Genomic DNA, 20,620 nt, shown 5'->3' on the forward strand with positions numbered 1-20,620 from the left:
GCGCGTTCTACATTGGATCACTTTCTTCTAAAATCCCTGATTTATATGAGTTCTCAATCAACGGCCTAATTTTGAGATGACATCTTTAGGCTCTGATTTCATCAACACAAAGAGCAGTCCGACAGGAAGTTGCGCTGACTCTACCATCCTATGTAAACATCCCAGGCATTTTGACTCCGCGTCGGACACTCATTGTTTTTGTTTTCCGTTTCGTCAGAAGGTTGGCCACAGTGTCCAGGCAGTGCCTGCACGTGTCTGTAAGCCTTTATGAGCGTTCTCGATCCGAAAAAGCATAGGGGCGGGACCTGGATGAACCCTGGACACCAGCAGGTGAGGCATCAGCCGAGACTCCGACAGAGGCCCCCTAGGGGGCGGGACTCGCCGAGACCCAGCGCTCGGGCTGCCTGGAGGAGAAAGACCCCGGGGCAGCGTAGCAGAGACCGGCGCCTCAAGGGCAGCCCGGAGGGGGCGTGACCGGCTAGAGGGGGCCGGGCCGGCGGGCGGAGGCGGGCTCTTCGGGGGCAAGGCAGAGGCGGGGCCGGAAGACAGAGGCGGGGCCGGGAAGAAGGGGACGGAACAGGGTGAGGAGGCGGGATCGGCGGGTAGAGGCGGGGCAGGGTAAAGGGGCAGGGCCACGGGCGGGGCGGGGCCGGAAGACAGAGGCGGGGCTGGGAAGAAGGGGGCGGAACCAAGTGAAGAGGAGGGATTCGAGGGCGGAGGAGGGGCCGATGGGCGGGGCGGGGCCGCGGGTGGGGCGGGGCCGGCGCGTGGAGGAGGGGCCGCGGGTGGAGGAAGTGCCAGAGGGCGGGGCGGGGCTGGCGGAGTAAAGCCAGCCCGGTGGGGCGGGGCCGCGGTTGGAGGAGGGGCATCCAGGGGGCGGGGCCACGGGCGGGGAGGGGCGTGGCGGGTTGGTGTCGGGGCGGGGCCGCTGGCGGAGGCGTGGGCAGCAGGGTAGGGCGGAGCCGGCGGGCGGGGATCTCCCGGGCCGCGGTTGCTGGCTGGTCTGCTCGCTGAGGCCCCGCGTAAGACCATGTACTGGCGCCGCGCAGCGCTGGTGGGGACTCGGCTCGTCCGGGTCAGGAGCAGCTCAGCGGGTCGGCTTGAGGGGCCAGCGGGAATTTCGGGCTCCGGGTAAGCGGCTCTGCGAGCAGCACGGGCTGAGCGTGGCTGTGCGGCCTCGCGCGGGTCTGGACCTAGCGGTGGGCTGGGGCGGCTTCTTCCCGGGCGCCCGGTGCACCCCGAGTCGATCGAGCCGCTGAGGCGCCTCGGAGGGCGGGAGGCCGGGAAGGGACCGGGAGAGAAGGAGCCTTAAGCGCTCTTGGCGATTTCGGGACCACGTGATCTTCAGATTGCACAAGCCTAAATCTTGCTGGCTTGAACTTCCCGTCCTCCTCGGTTACTAGATAAAATACAAGATGCCCTAATAAATTGGTATTTCAGATAAACAGCGAATAATGGTTTGGTTTAAGTATATTCCAGATATTGCACGAAACATACGTAGGCTAAGCAGTTATTCTCTGTTTATCTGAAATTCTAATTTAACGGAGCGATCTGCATATCATTTGCTAAATCTGGCTCCTGCGGCAGGAAGTGGAAGTGGCGCTTTCTACCAAATGGCCAGGTCTTCGAGATAGGACGGTGTCGCCTCTGGCTCCAGCGAGGTCAGTGAACACCCGCGGCCCGCAGGCCTGCGTTGCGAGACCGCCTCCTCTCTGCCGGCCTCACTCCCGCGCGGCCGTTCGGGACTGTCCTACCAGCTCGCCTGTCTGTACACCCATCCCTCTGTCTGGGACGTTATTCCTAACTCCTCGATCTGTTAACTTCTGCCAGTTTTGCAAGACTCGAGGAGCCCCTGATTAACCTCTGCTAAACTAGAAACCCCCTCCAGAAGGTGCCAATCACATAGTGTAACTATTTGACAAGTCTTGGAGGTTCAGTGGTGTTTTTACAGTGATAATATCCCTGCTGCATTTCAGCCCTTTGCCTGCTTAGCACATAGAAGGTGTTCCATAAACGTGGCATGGCTAGTGGCTACTTCATTAATGGAGAAGAGAAACGTGTATTGAACAACTTACTTTCTTGCCTGGAATTGGAGAAAAGTGCCTTCCAGCAGCTTTCTCTTTTCTTTGGCAGAGAAGGTGATGTTTCAGAATACACCTTCCACCTCCTCTTTGTACCTAAGGAAATATGGTCTTAGGAAAGTTCTACTAGAATTCCTGCTTCCAGAGTAGATGCAAATAGTAGGTGGTTTGGGAATGCTAATTAAGTGTTGGAACTGAGATGAAAAGGATGTATTCTCTTAGTTGATGAGACAAATGGATGTATTGTTCCAGCAAAGCTCCTACTTAGGTCCACGCCTTCATCCCTTAACCTCCATTTTCTTTCCTGAAAGCTAGATAGGAAAGGATGCAGGCCTTTGTTATATTAGTAAACAAATACTTTGACAATGCTATTTTGTACTGATAGCAAGTAAAACTTTTCTCTTTCATATGTTTGGATATATATTTGCATATTGGGTTTCTCTGAATGGATCTCATCTGATATATTGTCCTTAATGTTTAACTTCACTGCTCTTTAAAATTCATTTTAGGATGGGGAACAGCACATCGTCATCTTTGGGAAACGCAGCAACTGCTCCCGTGAATCAGATCCAAGTGAGTGATGGGGGACATGTAGGAAAAAACTTTCTTTGGTGGAAATAGAATTGTCTTACATATTTAATATGCTTATCCAAACTTGACATAGTCTAATAACTTAATTACTAAGTTAATGTATTTTTAAATCTGCTGTCAAAATCATGCATGTTACAAAGAAATTCTGGATCATTTTCTTAGAATTTATGTGATTTATTCTTTTTTTGGCCGTGCCTAATTGCTTGTGGAATTTTAGTTCCCCAATCTGGGAATGAACATGTGCCCTCTGCAGTGGAAGCACAGAATCCTAACCACTGAACTGCCAGGGAAGTCCCTATGAGGTTTATTCTTAATGGTGCCTTCGCTCCTCTAAGTTGGGTCTATGAGGTTGATTGCTCTTTCCGTCTCACCCACTTCAGGTCTCCTCTTGTTACCAGTCAGGGTGCCTTAGCCAGGCATAGTGTTTGTTTCTGCCCTGGGAAGCTGTTTTTCTGAAACACAGAATCTAGTTTGCAGTAGTTATTGTAGGACTGATCCTCTCAAGGATACTGCGCTGCTGTGTTCTCTTGTCTTTCTCTTGCTTGAACTGCAAAGCCCAGTTAAGTCTGCCTCAGAAAATTCCTCTTGTATGTGTTTTTCTACCCTTGTAGCCTACAGGACATATGTATTTCTCTGTTCCTCACCACCAGACACCACTACACACAAACATTTCTGCCTTTGGTTTACTTGACTACAAAAGTATTCACTCACAGCTGCTGAATATACCAGTAACGTTGGAGACCTGTAGTGAGGGATTGCTTCTTTTAAAATAAGAATAGGAAACCATGAGGAACTTCCCTGGCAGTTTTGTGGTTAAGATTCCATGCTTCCACTGCAGGGGGGCACAGGTTCAATCTCTGGTCATGGAACTAACACCTCGCAATTTGGCCAAAACCAAACAAATGAAAAGAATATGAAACCATTTAGCAAGGACAGGGTTGAGAAAAGGTGAGAAGGAAGGTTGGAGACACTGTGACACTGTCATCCTGAGTTTCTGCTCAGTTTGGAACATCTCAGTTCAGTTCAGTTGTTGTGTCCGACTCTTTGCGACCCCATGGACTGCAGCACGCCAACCTCCCTGTCCATCACCAACTCCCAGAGTTTACTCAAACTCATGTCCATTGAGTCAGTGATGCCATCCAACCATCTCATTCTCTGTCATCCCCTTCTCCCTTTCCCAGCCTTCAATCTTTCCCAGAATCAGGGTATTTTCAAATGAATCACTTCTTCGAATCAGCTGGCCAAAGTAGTGGAGTTTCAGCTTCAGCATCAGTCCTTCCAATGAATATTCAGGACTGATTTCCTTTAAGATGGACTGGTTGGATCTCCTTGCAGGCCAAGGGACTCTGAAGAGTCTTCTCCAGCACCACAGTTCAAAAGCATCAATTCTTTGGTACTCAGCTTTCTTTATAGTCCAACTCTCACGTCCATACATGACCACTGGAAAAACCATAGCCTTGACTAGATGGACCTTTGTTGGCAAAGTAATGTCTCTGCTTTTTAATATGCTGTCTAGGTTGGTCATAACTTTTCTTCCAAGGAGTAAGCATCTTTTAATTTCATGACTGCAGTCACCATCTGCAGTGATTTTGCAGCCCCAAAAAATAAGGTCTCACACTATTTCCACTGTTTCCGCATCTATTTGCCATGAAATGATGAGACCAGATGCCGTGATCTTAGTTTTCTGAATGCTGAGTTTAAAACCAGCTTTTTCACTCTCCTCTTTCACGTTCATCAAGAAGATCTTTAGTTGTTCTTCACTTTCTGCTATGAGGGTGGTGTTATCTGCATATCTGAGGTTATTGATATTTCTCCTGGCAATCTTGATTCCGGCTTGTGCTTCATCCAGCCCAGCATTTCTCATGATGTACTCTGCATATAAGTTAGATAAGCAGGGTGACAATATACAGCCTTGACGTGCTCCTCTCCTGCTTCCAGAGTAGATGCAGTCTACTGCATCTCCCAATTTGGAACCAGTCTGTTGGTCCATGTCCAGTTCTAACTGTTCCTTCTTGACCTGCATACAGATTTCTCAAGAGGCAGGTCAGGTGGTCTGATATTCCTATCTCTTTCAGAATTTTCCAGTTTGTTGTGACCCACACAGCCAAAGGCTTTGGTGGAGTCAATAAAGCAGAAGTTGATGTTTTTCTGGAACTCTTTGCTTTTTCTACGATCCAACAGATGTTGGTAATTTGATCTCTGGTTCTTCTGCCTTTTCTAAATCCAGCTTGAACATCTGGAAGTTCACGGTTCACATACTGTTGAAGCCTGGCTTGGAGAATTTTGAGCTTTACTTTGCTAGCGTGTGAGATGAGTGCAATTGTGCAGTAGTTTGAGCATTCTTTGGCATTGCCTTTCTTTGGGATTTGAATGACAAGTGACCTTTTCCAGTCCTGTGGCCACTGCTGAGTTTTCCAAATTTGCTGGCATATTGAGTGCAGCAGTTTCACAGCATCATCTTATAGGATTTGAAATAGCTCAACTGGAATTCCATCACCTCCACTAGCTTTGTTCGTAGTGATGCTTCCTAAGGCCCACTTGACTTCGCATGCTAGGATGTCTGGCTCTAGGTGGGTCATCACACCATCATGGTAATGTGGGTCATGAAGATCTTTTTTGTATAGTTCTGTGTATTTTTGCCACCTCTTCTTAATATTTTCTGCTTCTGTTAGGTCCATACCATTTCTGTTCTTTATTGTGCCCATCTTTGCATGAAATGTTGCCTTGGTATCTCTAATTTTCTTGAAGAGATCTCTAGTCTTTCCCATTCTATTGTTTTCCTCTATTTCTTTGCATTGATCACTGAGGAATCTCTACGTCACTGTTTGTCAGGGCTTCCCTGGTGGCTCAGATGGTGAAGAATCTGCCTATGATGCAGGAGACCTAGGTTCAATTCCTGGGTCAGGAAGATCCTTTGGAGAAGGGAATGACCACCCACTCCAGTATTCTTGCCTGGAGAATCCCATGGACAGTGGAGCCTGGCGGGCTACAGTCCATGGGGTCTCAAAGAATCACATGCAACTGAACGACTTTCACTTTACTGTGTGTCAGCCACCAGGGTGCTCCTCTCTAATTTATGGTCTCGGTGTGTCTCTAAGCTGAGGCAGCACAGTGAGGAAGGAGCACTGGCTTGGGTTTGGGGACAGGGTGGGAGGAATCCCACCCAGTGCTGTGAACTCCTCAACCTCAGTTTTCTCATCTGTAAAAAGGATTCAGTAGTACATCACTGGCCTGTCTAGCTCTCCCTGAGATAGACTTCTGTAGTAAATATTGAGAGTGAGCAGAAGAGAAAGCATGAAAATAGATTTGCAGACACCTAGACTCTTGAGAGTCCCTTGGACAGCTAGGAGATCCAACCAGTCAGTCCTAAAGGAAATCAACCCTGAATATTCATTGGAAGGGCTGATGCTGAAGCTGAAGCTCCAGTACTTTGACCACCTGATGTGAAGAGCCGACTCATTAGAAAAGACCCTGATGCTGGGAAAGATTGAGGGCAGGAGAGAAGGGGATGACAGAGGATGAGATGGTTGGATGGCATCACCAACTCAATGGATATAAGTTTGAGCCAATTCCAGGAGATAGTGTGCTGCAGTCCATGGGGTCGAAAGAGTTGAACGTGACTTAGTGATTGAACAACTGAACAAAGACACTGACTTAGAATCCTTCTGACCCCCGAGGGCGGATGTAACTTCTGAACCACTGTGTCCTACTCCCTGATTTTTGAGTTTCATCTTGAAGGTGCTGCGTATGACTGGCACTAGGATAACCTAGCACATGCCTGGGTGCTAGATCTGTCCGTTCAGAAATTCCCGAAGGACCTGGGCATTGATACACACAAAGCTCAACAAACTTCACCCGTGAAAGTTGTGACACAGATGCACAGCGAAGCCTTGGGGTCTTTGTGATAAACGCAGGCAGGATAGCTTTCAAGGCTAATATAGCTTCCAGGCTGATGTTAGAATTGTTGGGAATGTTTTTCAGAAATAGTTTCTGACCTCTGCCTCAAACCCACTGAGTCAGCATCTCTGGAAGTAGCTTTTCTAGGAACAATGAATGCTGGGGAATATCTTATCAAAACAGTGATGACAGTTGTTTTTTACTATAAAGATACACAAGAAAGGAGTGGAAGTTGAAGGGAAAAACTATTGTTTATACCTGGATCCTTGAAAGCCCTACATTTTGAAGAGATAGCATACATCATTGGGGCTTCAGGTGTCACTAGTGGTAAGGAACCTGCTTGCCAATGCAGGAAATGTAAGAGACATGGGTTTGTTCCCTGGGTCAGGAAGATCTGCTGGAGAAGGGCATGGCAACCCACTCTAGTATCCCACGGACAGAGCAGCCTGGCAGGTTTGCAAAGAGTCAGACGTGACTGAAGGAACTCAGCATGCATGTGTACATTATTTCTCACCATTTAACATTAAGGAAGTGGGTTGATCATTTTGAAAAATAAAAAAAGACCAAATCACCATGCTATACACCTAAAACTAATATAATAGTGTAAGTCAGTTATATTTCAATGTTTAAAAAAAAAAGCAAAGAAGAGAATTCCCCAGTGGTCCAGTGGTTAGGACTTCAGGCTTCCACTGCCAGGGACATGGGTTTGATCCTCATTGGGCAGCTAAGACCCCATAAGCTGTGTGGTGCAGACAAAATAAAAACAGAAAGAATGGTTAAGATGGGTTAAAAAAAAAAATTTAAAAAGACAGTTAAGTAAGGAGTTAATTCCTGAACACCTTCTGAATATTTGAGAAGTATTCAAATACTTAAATACTTCAAATACTTAAGTACATGGGCTGTGGACTCAGACTTGCACGGGTTCAAATCCCAGCTCACCCACTTACGAGCTGAGGACTGGGGGTAAGTTATTTACCCCCCTCTGTGCCGCAGTTTCATCATGTATGAAGTGGCGGCGATGATAAAGACCTATCTCAGGATTGTAGTGAGGTTTACATGAACTAGTGAAGGTAAAGTGTTGAGGATTGTGTTGGCACACAGAAGTGTCTGCTATCTATGAATTGGCTGTGATTATCCGTGTTATTACTCTGTGCCAACACTTTCTACCCATAACATCCCTTTTCCCTAATAATGTTCCTTTGTCCTCAATCTACAGATGAGAATTAGATGACGTTGGCTGAGTCTGAGCCCTGAATAGTGAGGCTCCAAAATCTGTACCCTTCCTTCTATATCATGTATCTGCTGTATCATGATTCCTTTCTGAGAGGTAATGTCTAGAATTAAAATGATTTTTTTTTTGTTTTGTTTTGACTTTACTTCAGGAGACCATTTCTAATAATTGTGTGGTGATTTTCTCCAAAACATCCTGTTCTTACTGTACAATGGCAAAAAAACTTTTCCATGACATGAATGTTAACTATAAAGTGGTGGAATTGGACATGCTTGAATACGGAAGTCAGTTTCAAGACGCACTTCACAAAATGACTGGTGAAAGAACTGTGAGTCCAGCCCCTGGGGTGCTTTGCCCCAAAGTGGGTGGTGAGCTGGGTCACCTCGGGCCTGTGTCCTTGTGTTGGGAAAAGTGAGCCAGACGTACTCTGAGACTCTGAATTGATAAAGAAACGGCAGATTTGGGAACAGACTCATAGACCAGGAAACAATGAGTTCTATTTTTTTTTTTTTTAATGTTTACTGTGGTGTTTGTGAGTAAGTGTGTGAAATGGGTGGGGTAATGGTGTTGGCATGAGTAGTGGTCTATAAATGGTTGACAAACTCCTGGGACTTTTTTAAGATGAAAGTAGTATTCTTTCCTCACTTGAACAGTGCAGATCAAGGGTCCTTCATTTTCTGTACTAATAAGAGTGCTTTCGGGCTCCATGTTTTTAGATTCTTGAAATCTGAGGATATTCCCATAATATGCATTATGGAAAAAAAAGAGGAAATTCCATGGTTGTCCAGTGGTCAGGACTCTTGAGCTTCCACTGCAGGGGGCTTGATCCCTGGCCAGGCAGAATTAAGATCCTGCATGCTGCATGGTGTGGCAAAAAAGAAAAAAAAAACCCCAAAGGAACAAAAAGGAAAAATAATGTTGCCATTTTCCTTCCTGTTTATATGTGCCTGTTAAGGAGTTGATAATGTACTCTTCCCCTTTAGTAAACAATGGTAAGAAAGAACCACTTAAATATTATTAATCATTAGAGATTGCTGATTGCTTTATTTTGCCTTTTATATGCGAAAGCAATGAGGAGAAAGGGGTTGAGAGTCAATTTGTCCTGGGTTTAAATCCCAGTTCTGTCACTTACTTTGTGATCTTGGGCAAGTTCCTGTGCCTCCTTTGCCTCCAAAATAAGACTAAAAAATAGTACCTACCTGAAAGGTTGTTGTTTAGACGCTAAGTCTGACTTCTTTATGAGCCCATGGGCTGTAGCCTGCAAGGCTCCTCTGTCCACGGGATTTTCCAGGCAAGAATACTGGAGAGGGTTGCCATTTCCTTCTCCAGGGGATTTTCCCAACCCAGGAATTCAACCTATCTGCTGCATTGGCAGATGGATTCTTTACCACTGAGCTAACCAGGGAAGCCCCATCCGAAGGGTTGGAAAGTTTAAATAGGTAATTATCAAAGAGCTTCATATGGTGCTTTGCCCATAAAAGCACCCACAGTGTAGCATGTATTAGGATCCTGTGAATGGCTTTATACTTCTGACACCCAGGGTGACATCTAAACTTTCGTTTACCCAACAGGTACCACGAATATTTGTCAATGGAACTTTTATTGGAGGTGCAACTGACACTCATAGGCTTCACAAAGAAGGGAAATTGCTTCCACTAGTTCACCAGTGTCATTTAAAAAAAAGTAAGAGGGAAGAACTTTAGTGATGTAAGTGCATACAACTCTGCTAGTAATATGTCACTATATATTTAAAATGATGTTGCCTGATAATGCCTTTTAAATATTTGAAGGTGTTTTAAATATATGAATTATCTTCATGGAAAGGTTGTAAAAATAATGAACAATAAATCACTGTGGAAACATCTTATTTGCCAATTCTTCAGTAAAAAAGATATTTAAAACTGAAGGAGCAGATAATAGGTGACAACTTGGACAGACAGGCATCTGAAGTGAGTGCTGCAAGGGACAGTCCTGTGGGACTAAGCAGCTGCCCAGGTGACATGCCAGTCCCAGATGACTAAGAACTGTAGTCTGAGTGACTATGCAGGGACTTGTTACCAAGCGGAGGATTAACAGGAAGACGTTTGGGTGGGGGGACATAAGTTTTCAGTGGAAAAAAGCATAATTGTTACTGGGAATGAGGGTTTCAACATAAATTTTGGGGAGACACATTCAGTCTGTAACACCATAAATTACAGCTGGATTAAAGTCTTAATATAAATCTAATGCAAAACTAGGTTTTGGCAGTTGTACTTTCTTTCCAGAATCATAGGTTAGGAAGAAAATGGTGACCTGTTTAAGAAAAAGTATGATCTTTTTTTTGGTCTTTGATTTTTAATGTTAAGATCTGAAAGACAAACTGTTCAATATTTTAAAAAAACAGGCCATTTTTTCCCACTCACTTTTACCACTAATCAACTTAGACATGAATTGCCAAAATATTTAATTGGGAAGCTGAAAAACTGCTGGGAAAAAAGGGATTTTTAAAATATATATGAGTTTCATTATTTACTAATAGTAAAAAAAATACTGTTTGAGCAATATTTTTTTAAAGGCAAGTTTCCTAATTAAGGTTTAAAATAAAGTTTAGTTTTGCTCATCTGTGAGGAAATATTTACAGTTGACTCCTGAATAAGGCAGGGATTGGGGCTCCGAATACCACCTTGAAAATCCACGTGTAATTTAGAATCAGTCCTCTGCATCCTCAGATTCATCCCGCTACAGACTGGCTAGTGCTGCAGTATTTATTACTGAAAAAACCCCACACAGTTCAAACCCACGTTCCAAGGGTAAACTGTAGTTTGTGATCTTCCTTTCTCCATACAGCTGTTCACTGCCATCTTTAAATGGAGAACTCTATTAATCAAATGAATGTTTATAAAGTTTTGGTGGGTATATTCATATGTAGCTTTTTCTCTTCAATTCCTATGGCTCAGATCTTAGCACTTTTAATATGAAAGTTTGATGGGAATTTAGAGAAAAGAAATCTCTGTAAACTGGCACTTAAAATATTTTTATTTGCATAGTTGAGTTTTGGTGTTACCTTTTCCCAAAGGCAACTTTTATTTTCTATTTTTTAAAATTTTGTAATTGAAGTATTGTTGCTTTTCAGTGTTGTGTTAGTTTCAGGTGTAGAGCAACGTGATTTAGTTACAGATTATATACCTATTTTATATATATGTGTGTGTATATATATATTCTTTTCCAGATTCTTTTCCCTTATAGGTTATTTCATAGTATTTACTAGTTCCCTGTGCTATACAGTAGGTCTTTGTTAGTCACCTATTTTACATATAGTAGTGTGTATATGTTAATCCCAAATTCCCAAGTTATCCTTTCTTTCCTCCCAAAGGCAACTTTGAATAATTTTTTTCCCCACAAAAGAATCCTTTTTAAACTCTTTAAAAATATGTATTTTTATTAAATCTAGTTTTGATTCTATAATTAATACCCATTGGAAAAGAATCCTCAAGCACATATTTTAAATAAACATTGAGGCATTTCAAGACCAGCATTAATGATCAAACCTTAATTTCATTTTATTCAACTATTATAAGATTGAATATTCAAATACTGTAAGATTATAAAATATAAGGCCAAGAGCCTTACATCTTTTAAGCCATGCATGCTAAGTCACTTCAGTTATGTCCCACTCTGTGGCCCTATGTCCCCTCTGCAGCCTGCCAGGCTTCTCTGTCCATGGAATTCTCCAGGCAAGAATACTGGAGTGGGTTGCCGTGCCCTCCTCCAGGGGATCTTCCATCGAACCTGCGTCTCTTATGTCTAACCTGCATTGACAGGTGGGTTCTTTACCACTAGTGCCACCTGGAAGCTTCTTACAAGGCATATAGTAACCTTAAAATTCTTCTTTCAAGAAACAAAAAGACAAACACTTGATGTGCATAGAGTTTATTTGGTACCTCTATCAAATTCTACAATAATACAAGTGACCAGAAACAGTTCACATTGTGCCCACCTGCACTCGATGTCTAGAATGATTTATCCAGTATGCGTTTTGCAGGGCTCGACAGGAGAGTCCAGATTTCACAGTATTGGTGGAAACTATTTTGTCATGAAACAAATTTCATACATTAGTGTTTCATCCATCTTTCTATCAGAAAACAGCAGAATTACATTGTTAGATGTGTTATTTACAGTGATAACTTGGAAGACTCAACAGAGTGTCAGTGAGTTTATCAACAGATCTAGGAAAACCCTGCCCCTCCTTTCAGGGTCCTTTTTCTTTGAAATGGAATGTGTTATAAATCAGACTTGATATACTTTAAAGCACCAGCTTGACAATTTAAAGTTTTCTCTCATTTTTATAAAATATTCCTGCTTTAAAAGGCAAAGTGAATGTAAAAATGTGAATGTAATTAAACGTCACTGGCCTTGATACTTCTTATTGCAACTGTTTTACAACTGTATTCACTTTTGGAATGAATTGCTGGTAGGCTTGAAAGAAAATATTTGCCTTTTGTCTTGAAAAATTCCCTTAAAAAATTAATCATTTTTGGAACTGTACAATTTTATTTTTCACTCAGAGTGTTTAAATATGCAACTTGGTCCTTGGAGATCATGTTACATAGAGTCCAGCTTCTTGGATAATTTGTTATATAAAACAATAAAAAACCTTGAACTATCACAAGGTATTACTGATGTTAACAGTCATGTATGTATAACACATCAGTGTCCTAGATTATCCTGTTAGTGGGTGCTTAAACAACTAATGTACAATCAGATTTTAACACTTGTTAAATTTCCATTCTTTATGTAAAAAGAGAAAGCTGTAAAAGAACCTTCAAGTTCTATACTTCAGAAATACTGACACTATTAAGGCATTACTTAATGAACAGACCCTAAGCAAAGTACGTATGCCTGTGTTGGAGAGCTAGTCATATTTTAAGGCAGTCAGAAGGTTCATTTTTTTCACTTTAAGGCTCTTATATACTTCAGTTTTATTCTATGCGGGCATTAGTCTGTATAATTTAAATACTGAGTGGTCAGATATGGAAATCAAAGCCTTTATATAAAGAAAATGAGATTTTATAACTAGATCATAACAGTTCTTCCCCAACCAATTTTTTTAAAGCTGATTTCATATATCTCATCCCTTAGGAGAATTTCTTCATTATCAGAAGCTGACAATAAAAGGAGGAAAATATAATTCAGACGCATTACAAGTTATGTCTACTCAAACCATACCAAATTACATGCAGTCCATCTTTAGTAGTGCAACAAAAATATTTTTTCTTGGTTACTATTCATTAATTATATAATATCTTTGATTTGGCCGTGTGTGGATTCTAAACAGTTTGCATTGCAAATAAAGCTTAATAAGTAATTTAAACAGAGGTTTTGATACAATGATTGTATTGATATAATGTTCCATCAATTATGTGGTAATGATACATAAAATAGCAAGGCTTTAACCCCATTTACTACCCTTAACAATCCAAATGTTCATCAAGTGAAACGTATCTAACTTACTATTTCTTTTTTCATGTAGAGATTCTGATAGCTTCTAAAAGCAGAAAAATTTAAATATATTTGAAAATGAAATATTTTCACTTCTGTTCATAAAATTACTATAACATGGCGGTACTAATTTTAGTATATGTGCTGCCGAAGCGAGCACAACATGGCGGTACTAAATTAAATAGAAGCAAATGGAAAAATTTTCTTAGGCTCAGAAATACCTTTTATATGTTTTCATTGTATTTACAAAATTAACTCTCATTGAAAATAATCACATTAATTTCAGTCATAGAATTCTGCAACATATCTCCTAAATTTATGTTTCTTTTTACCGATTTCCTATATAATTTGGTATTTTCAGAGTTTAGGAAAATGTGTCATTTATTATAATTTCTATTCAAACAGTAAGTTTAACTATATTATTAGTTTTTTTTAATTATTAGTTTTCTACATGAAAAATACTACCAGAGGATTTTTAAATTAACGTCATAATAACGTCATTTTTCCAAATGTAAATAAAATACCAAGTAAAAAAATTTTCAATGTGGATACAAAACCTTTTATACTACAAGCCATGTATATACAAGCATCGTCAAGTACTTGGTAGACCAAAGATTTTGTGGGTAGTCTTCATAATTATGGAAATATGAGCACTGAGGTGTGCTACTTTCTGAGAGTCTTCAGTTATTTATTTTTCAAAGAGTGCTTTTTCTAAGAGCCAGGTACACCTGTAATTGCAAACAAAGGCTGAATAACTAACCCTACTCAAAAGGCCACAGAATTTCTGCATACAGCTTATATAAAAGGTATACAAGTTAACTTGATTGGGAAGAGAATTTATCAATTTGATTATTGTTCCAGAGACCTGCCTGTTATTAATTTGAAAAAAAATGTGACCTTAACTCTATGTGGAATAAAAAGCAATCTGCAAAAGATGGGTCCCAAACCTAAATACAGGTGACTTTCTTGTCATTCACTTTATTACTCAGGTAGAGCAGGAGTAGAAAAACAAAAGACCAAAATGTCAGAACAAAGAAAGGAATTTTAAAAGGAAAAAAAGGTATAGAAGTAATCTTCCAACAAATAAGGGACTAGGGGGCAGGTATATGGGATATACTAGATTAAATGCATACAGTAAGTTCACCTAATTAATTAGTCCAACTCACCTTTTTCCCTAATTCTCCCTTGTGTATGTGTCCATTGCAGCTATCTGACATTTCTCTAGAGGGGTTATCGCCTTAACAAATCTCCCATGTCTGTGGTAGACAAGACTAGAATTTTTCATTTTTGATTACTTACTGTAAGGGCCTTATTGAGAAATGTGTGGGTACCTTTAAGTCAAATTAAAATAAGTCCAATAAGTGATCACAATCATTTTCCTTTATAGTTTAGACAGAGCTTTACTGTGCTTCTAAAGACGTTTCTCACTTAACTATCATATCCTCACATTTATTCAGAAATCCTGTCTTAAATTTCCCAAATAACTTTAAATTGTTTTGCAGAAAAAAAGCCTGATTAACTGATATTCTATCATTTATAGATTTACCTATTATTTAAAAGGTTAAGCAAATGTTTGTAAGACCATCTTCTTACTTAGAGTATGAGTTTGTTTTTTAATGGGATCTTAGACTTGGAATACATTACTTCTTTCTCTTATCAGAGAATGATGACATTTCCCGTTCAGAACAGGAGTGTTTAAAAAAATTACTCAGCTAATGAGCTGTTTTTCTAAAACATTTTATCTTTCAAAACATATATCCTATTAAAAGTTTTAATTTTAAAGAAGTTCTAATTTGTATTGCAAGCCCTCTTGCCAATTTTGACTTTCATACAGATACAAATTCATTGATTCTTCTATGACCCAAGGATCAGATATGTTGTTTTTTAAGGATAGCACAATTGAATCACACAGGTTAAACTGGTTGTCTCCAGTCACACAGTAAGTTAGAGTGAAAGAGGCTCCAGGGAGATGATGGTACATCCCCGTTCATTGAGCATTTTCCTCACCAATATTCCCATAAGATGATCACTAAACTAAACAATACAAGACAGTGTTCCTAAGTGGAATTTCCTAGAAATTTCAACTAACAAGGAAAGGGTACGATTATAAGATTAGTTTTTGTTTTTACTAATTACAACTATATCCTGAAAATATTTACCTATTTTCTGGGACATAAAGTTTATTTTTCTTAGGGTTGTTTTTTTAAAAGCAACATTTTCCTAATCAGCGGTAATGCTAAAAGTAATTCAGAAAATAAAACTTCTTTATTACTTGAGAATATTTTATTCATAATGAGGTAAAAGTTTTTATTTTTTCTATATGACTATGTTATATAGCAACACAGGTTATTAAGATATTAATTGTGCTTGAGGGTCACTATGAACTACAAAAGTATACATGTTCACAATTTCTCTGTTTTTCTACTCCTAAAGCAATCATGTATATACATTAATTATTTCCTAATACCTAAAAAGATAAAAGTTTTGAATAATTCTATTTTATCCCTTACTCTTGTAAGTAAATGTCCTCCCATTTTGTGGGGAAATGAACACTGGGATGAGAATGAGGAGGCTATTTCTCGATCTAGGGCTCCAACGTCACATTCTCTTGGACCTCAGGTTCCTAGCCTAAGTCAAAGAATTACCTTTTACGTTTCTAAGGTTATTTCCAGCTCTAAAGCTCCATGATTTGAAAATAAAGCTACCTTGTGTGGTGGTCTTTAGTTTTCTTTCTCAAGTCTTAACATTTAATAGACTTTTCTATGTGACTTCAAAAAGGTCACAGCTAATGTTACTTCTCTGATGGATTTATTAATATTAGTTCCTGAATATTCTGTCTAAAAACAATATAGAAACAATATTTAACCAAAGGAAATAAGCGTTTATATTATATTCCACTTAATATTTCTATTAGGAATAAAAAGTTAGATCATGTTATAATTTTTAATTTAACACGACCTTGGGTTTATGTAATGAATTCAAGTACGATTACATGATTCTATTAGGTTCTTTAAACTTTAAATTCAATCTGAGCATAATATTTTAATGTATTGAAAGTAGCTACCATTTCAAATCTAATGCGTGACGGAGGGTAAAAAAACCAAAGATACCAGAAGCGATGTATTTTTGGGGTGTTGGGTAGTGATGCCACTAGCTTTGTTGACCAGTATCTCAGGTAAATCACAATATTTACAAATTGCTACCAGTTGCCTTGAAGGAATGGCTACATATCAGATAAACCCAGTATAAATATGTCAAATAAGTTTGAAAGGGACATTTTCTTGTCACTCCCAGAGCCCAAATTTCTCATGAAACAGAAAACATACAGATTCTAACATTACTTAATCCTTCTGCCCCCAACATAAAATCTCTAACCCCCAAGCACACACAAGTGTGTGATTTACACTTATTGTTTGACTTTTCATAGTGAGAAGGCTTTAAAAATCCCCAGTAAATCTTTAAATACATTTAAAGAATACATAAAAACTAGGTTTTATGTGCACATTATCTTAGATAACCATGATATAATTATGAGCAAATATATTGGCATTTCAACAGCTTAAAGCTCCCCACACAGAAGGGGTATTTGCTCAAGGAAATAATGCACTTTATAATGAATAGGAAGTTTAATACACACAAATAAGAAAAATTTAATTTCCTATAGACTGGTTAGTGGTAATATGCCACTCAAAAATTGCCTTTCAAACCTGAAAGACCTAGCTTGCTTATTTTTTTACACTATCAAAAAAGAATATTTTGCCACAAATGAATAGTAGACAAAGAGAGGAGGATGCCAACATGTTTACAATTAGAAATATCTAAAACCCATTTATACTTGGCTAAAAAAAGTAGTTAAAATTAAAACAATATTTTAAAGTAAGGTAAAATATTTTAAATTAAGGTATAACCAGATTATGGTTATAGTTGAGATTTTATTTGTCATAGTTTTCAGATTATGAGTTGGGGAAATTATTTAAATGCTTGAAACATCTTATGTTCTCATAAGATGAAACATATAAAAAAATGTGTCCCTACACATGGCTATGTTGTAAAACCACAGGAAACCATCAAGTCATGCCCCTCACAGCAATAAACAAACAAAAACAAACCAAAATAGACTTCCTCAGCTGACACAAACTTTAGTTTCTCTTCTCAAAGGTTTCCATTATGTTTCTGGTTAATGGTAAACAATCCTGTAGGTGTAAATTAACCCTCAGAAACAGAGCATCTTTTTCAGTGACTGAGAATGCTGCTATCTATGTGATTGGAGAAAACTGTTAAAGCAATTTGTAAAACTCATTCATAAGCAAATGTCTTGGTTGTTGTTTTATCCCCTTGGTATAAAGATTTTCAAGGAGTTTCATAATCAATCACAGTACATGGTCCAGTGCATTTCAGATTATTTGGACATTATCAAAGCTGTCCTTTACCAATGAAAACACTTAAGAAAACTTAAAGGCATTTCTCAAACAAATGACATGATATAGGACTACTTACACTTTTGGCTCTCACTTCTTTTAAGTACAAATGTGATCATTCACCAAAGCAGAACTGTTTGACTATTTTACAGTGTCTCAACAAGAAGTTCTCTGTTAGGCAGAGGGGGCTACAGTGTATTCTGAAGCTATTTCCCAAAAGCTAGTTTAGTAGAAAGAACTTTGGGCTCATCTTATTGTTCCTTCCTTTTTTTTTGGTAAGGTAACCTTTCCATTATGCACATACTGTACCATTGTCTGACTTCTCTCAGTGGATTAAGATTAGCTGGGAAGTAGCTGTGTGTTTCTAGCGAGATCACTGATGGCAGTGGACCTCTTAGATTGTGCTGGTGCTTATGGTTAAATCATATCTAATGTGAAACTTCGAATCACATCCAGAGCTCCAGTATCAAAGCCACACATGTCCAGCATGCCTCTGTCATCTGGGTCTGCAATGGTAAAGCCACTTGATGTCATTCCACAAACAATCAATTTAGCTGGAATATCCATATTCTGTAGGAAAAGATCAAAGATATTTTAAAAATAGTACATTAATAAGCAAAAGCAAATAACCTCCAAAATTAAAACATTTTAAATTCTATCATAGCTTTTCATTACAAAGCCAATTTGTTTTTCCTCCATAAAATCTGTCAGTCTTCTGGGGCCAGAAGACTTCAGAAGAATAGAATGTGATCTTTAGAAGTATAGATGATTAAACATGTGAACAACCTGCCTGAAATTCCTGCTTCTCTGCTGGATGTTATTACTCCTTTTATGGACACAAAATACATTCCTGAGCAGCACAGGGACTCTGTACTCATGAAACCTGTCAGAATATTCAGAGACATCAGACATTTTTACCAGCACATCATACACTGGGGCAGTATGTATGGGTACACATAAGGAAACAGTTCCTGGGGTTATCAATTTTTGTTCTATGACTTTGCTATGTATGACATATATAAATGTTGTAACTATAATGTCAATGTAATAACTTGTTTTCTGCAACTGTGATTTAAGGCTAAAACACTTGAGTTTTTGAGAAAGACTAACAATCACTGAGTGTGCACTACGTCAGATACCATGACCTCTTTAGACAACTGATCTAATGTTAACTGTTACAGCGAGGGCTTCCCTGGTGGCTCTGTGGTAAAGAATCCGTCTGCCAATGCAGGCAACAAGGGTTCAATCCCTTGGTGGGGAAGATCCTCTGGAGAAGGAAATGGCAACCCATCCCAGTATTCTTGCCTTGAAAATTCCACGGACAGAGGAGTCTGGATGACTATAGTCCGAGGAATCACAAGAGTCGGACATGACTTAGCAACTAAACAATAACAATTGTTATAACAACCCTAGAAGGTAAGTAGTACTTTTAACCAACATGGTACATACCACAGCAGTGATATACTATCAAGACATGTATCAGTTAAATAATTCACTTGGATCTACAGCTAGTATAAAGAGAAAGATCCAGGACTCAGAACCCAGGCTTCTTGACTCTGAGTTCCATTCTCTCACTTGTTCTCTTAAGCACACACGAGAATCCCCAGAAAGGGTTATTAACACACAGTCCCATCCCCAGAGTTCCTGACTCAGCAGGTCTCCCAGGGTCTCTAGGAACATGCATTTCTAACAAGGTCCAGGCAGGAAACCACACTCTGAGAACTACTGCTCTTCATCAAGTTCTGGTTCTACTTCCAGTCACACCTGCCACAATTCAAGTGCTCCACATTCTCACCTGACTAGTAGGTTCCATACCGGATAGTGCAGATACAGAACAATTCCCTCATTTCAGAAAGTTCAACTGCAAAGCACTGATTGGAACTCAGAAATACTCATAACACTTAAAACACACATTATATTATAGCTTTGCTTTACGTTTATGCAGTTGTTAGCAAAACTCAGAAATGATGTTGAATCATTAAAAAATTTATTGGTTAAATTTAAAAAAATTTTGATTGTTACTGAAAATACTGTTTGCAAAGGATATTAAAATGTGTACATCTGGAACTGGTTGAAATAAATTATATATGTGTACTCAGTACTTCCTCATTTCAAGTACTGTTGAGTCCAGAACTGGTATCACATTCCTTTTACAAAGGTACACAGCTACCTTCAGTATCGTTTAAATATATATATATTGACTGTTTTAGGACTGAATCTTGTTTGGGGTGAGAAAGAATATTAGAATTTGCTTTACCTTTCGATATTCCCTCAGAGCGGTAGCAGGATGGACACTTCCAGCAAAGGTCTCATTATCAGTGAATACGATGAAGACATCGGCAGCTGTATTTGTCTTTTGAGCCCAGATCATCGGAAGAGAGCAATCAGTCTCACCTGCTGGGATCTAACTCAGAATAAAAACATGGTTAAGAATAAAAGAAAATGCTCTCATTTCCATACTGAGATGTCTGAAATAATTAAATACTTAAAAATACTATTTTACACGTTATCATCTTGTTTAGCACCAATGTATATGCCTTCTGAAAGCTTGTAAATATATTTTTGATTTTGTGCTCGTAAAAAAAACTGAGATGTAACACAATGTATTCTCATATATTGATTAATATCAGGCATGACATCAATACAAAATTATTATAAAATACATGTTAAATAAACTACATGAAATAGTTTCTTACCTGACTCATAGCCAGTAAAACTTGTTGTAAGGTCATATCTGTAGTCACTGGACATGGTACCATTTCATCTGAAAAAGCAACTATAGAAGAATCTTTCTCTGTTCGTGTGACAACCTGAAAAAATCAATAGTAGGAATTTTCAGTACATTTAGGGGAAACAAATACAGTCTCTTGAAGTTCATCTTTAAAAGAAAGTATGATTTATTTCTGAACTTACTGCATTTGAAA

General features: G+C 39.4%; 2 protein-coding genes across 7 annotated transcripts in view; one reads left to right on the forward strand and one right to left on the reverse strand.

Moving 5' to 3' along the window:
* The first annotated feature begins 962 nt into the window (after positions 1–962).
* GLRX2 (glutaredoxin 2) lies at positions 963–20,396 on the forward strand. 4 transcript variants are annotated; one of them, XR_009695750.1, is made up of 7 exons: positions 963–1,131; positions 2,591–2,654; positions 7,952–8,128; positions 9,372–9,507; positions 11,480–11,600; positions 18,878–19,112; positions 19,972–20,396. XR_009695750.1 is itself a non-coding variant. In XM_061160015.1 (5 exons), exons 1-4 carry the CDS (start codon positions 1,031–1,033, stop codon positions 9,501–9,503), a joined length of 474 nt encoding a protein of 157 aa, XP_061015998.1. In that variant the 5' UTR covers positions 963–1,030; the 3' UTR covers positions 9,504–9,507; positions 19,972–20,396. The 4 variants fall into 4 exon arrangements, 2 of the variants coding, with proteins under 2 accessions (XP_061015998.1, XP_061015997.1); XR_009695751.1 differs by lacking the exons at positions 18,878–19,112; positions 19,972–20,396 and adding an exon at positions 12,919–13,039; XM_061160015.1 differs by lacking the exons at positions 11,480–11,600; positions 18,878–19,112.
* Positions 11,694–20,620, reverse strand: part of RO60 (Ro60, Y RNA binding protein) — a 30,019-nt gene continuing 21,092 nt past the window's right edge. For 2 of the 3 annotated variants that reach the window (XM_061160012.1, XM_061160013.1), the window contains 3 exons: positions 20,393–20,506; positions 19,954–20,100; positions 11,694–18,266 (listed from right to left, as the gene is read on the reverse strand). In XM_061160012.1, coding sequence (XP_061015995.1) covers positions 18,114–18,266; positions 19,954–20,100; positions 20,393–20,506 — 414 coding nt within the window. In that variant the 3' untranslated portion in view covers positions 11,694–18,113. The remainder of the gene's footprint in view (positions 18,267–19,953; positions 20,101–20,392; positions 20,507–20,620) is intronic. The other variant, XR_009695749.1, reaches the window with a different exon arrangement.

Source organism: Dama dama, chromosome 14, assembly GCF_033118175.1.
Source record: "Dama dama isolate Ldn47 chromosome 14, ASM3311817v1, whole genome shotgun sequence".
Taxonomy (NCBI): Eukaryota; Metazoa; Chordata; class Mammalia; order Artiodactyla; family Cervidae; genus Dama; species Dama dama.

Coding starts and splice junctions, on each gene's coding strand:
- GLRX2 (XM_061160015.1), top strand. CDS start 1,031: ATGTACTGGCGCCGCGCAGCGCTGGTGGGGACTCGGCTCGTCCGGGTC. Junction 1,132..2,590: donor GCGGGAATTTCGGGCTCCGG/GTAAGCGGCTCT, acceptor AATTCATTTTAG/GATGGGGAACAGCACATCGT. Junction 2,655..7,951: donor CTCCCGTGAATCAGATCCAA/GTGAGTGATGGG, acceptor ACTTTACTTCAG/GAGACCATTTCTAATAATTG.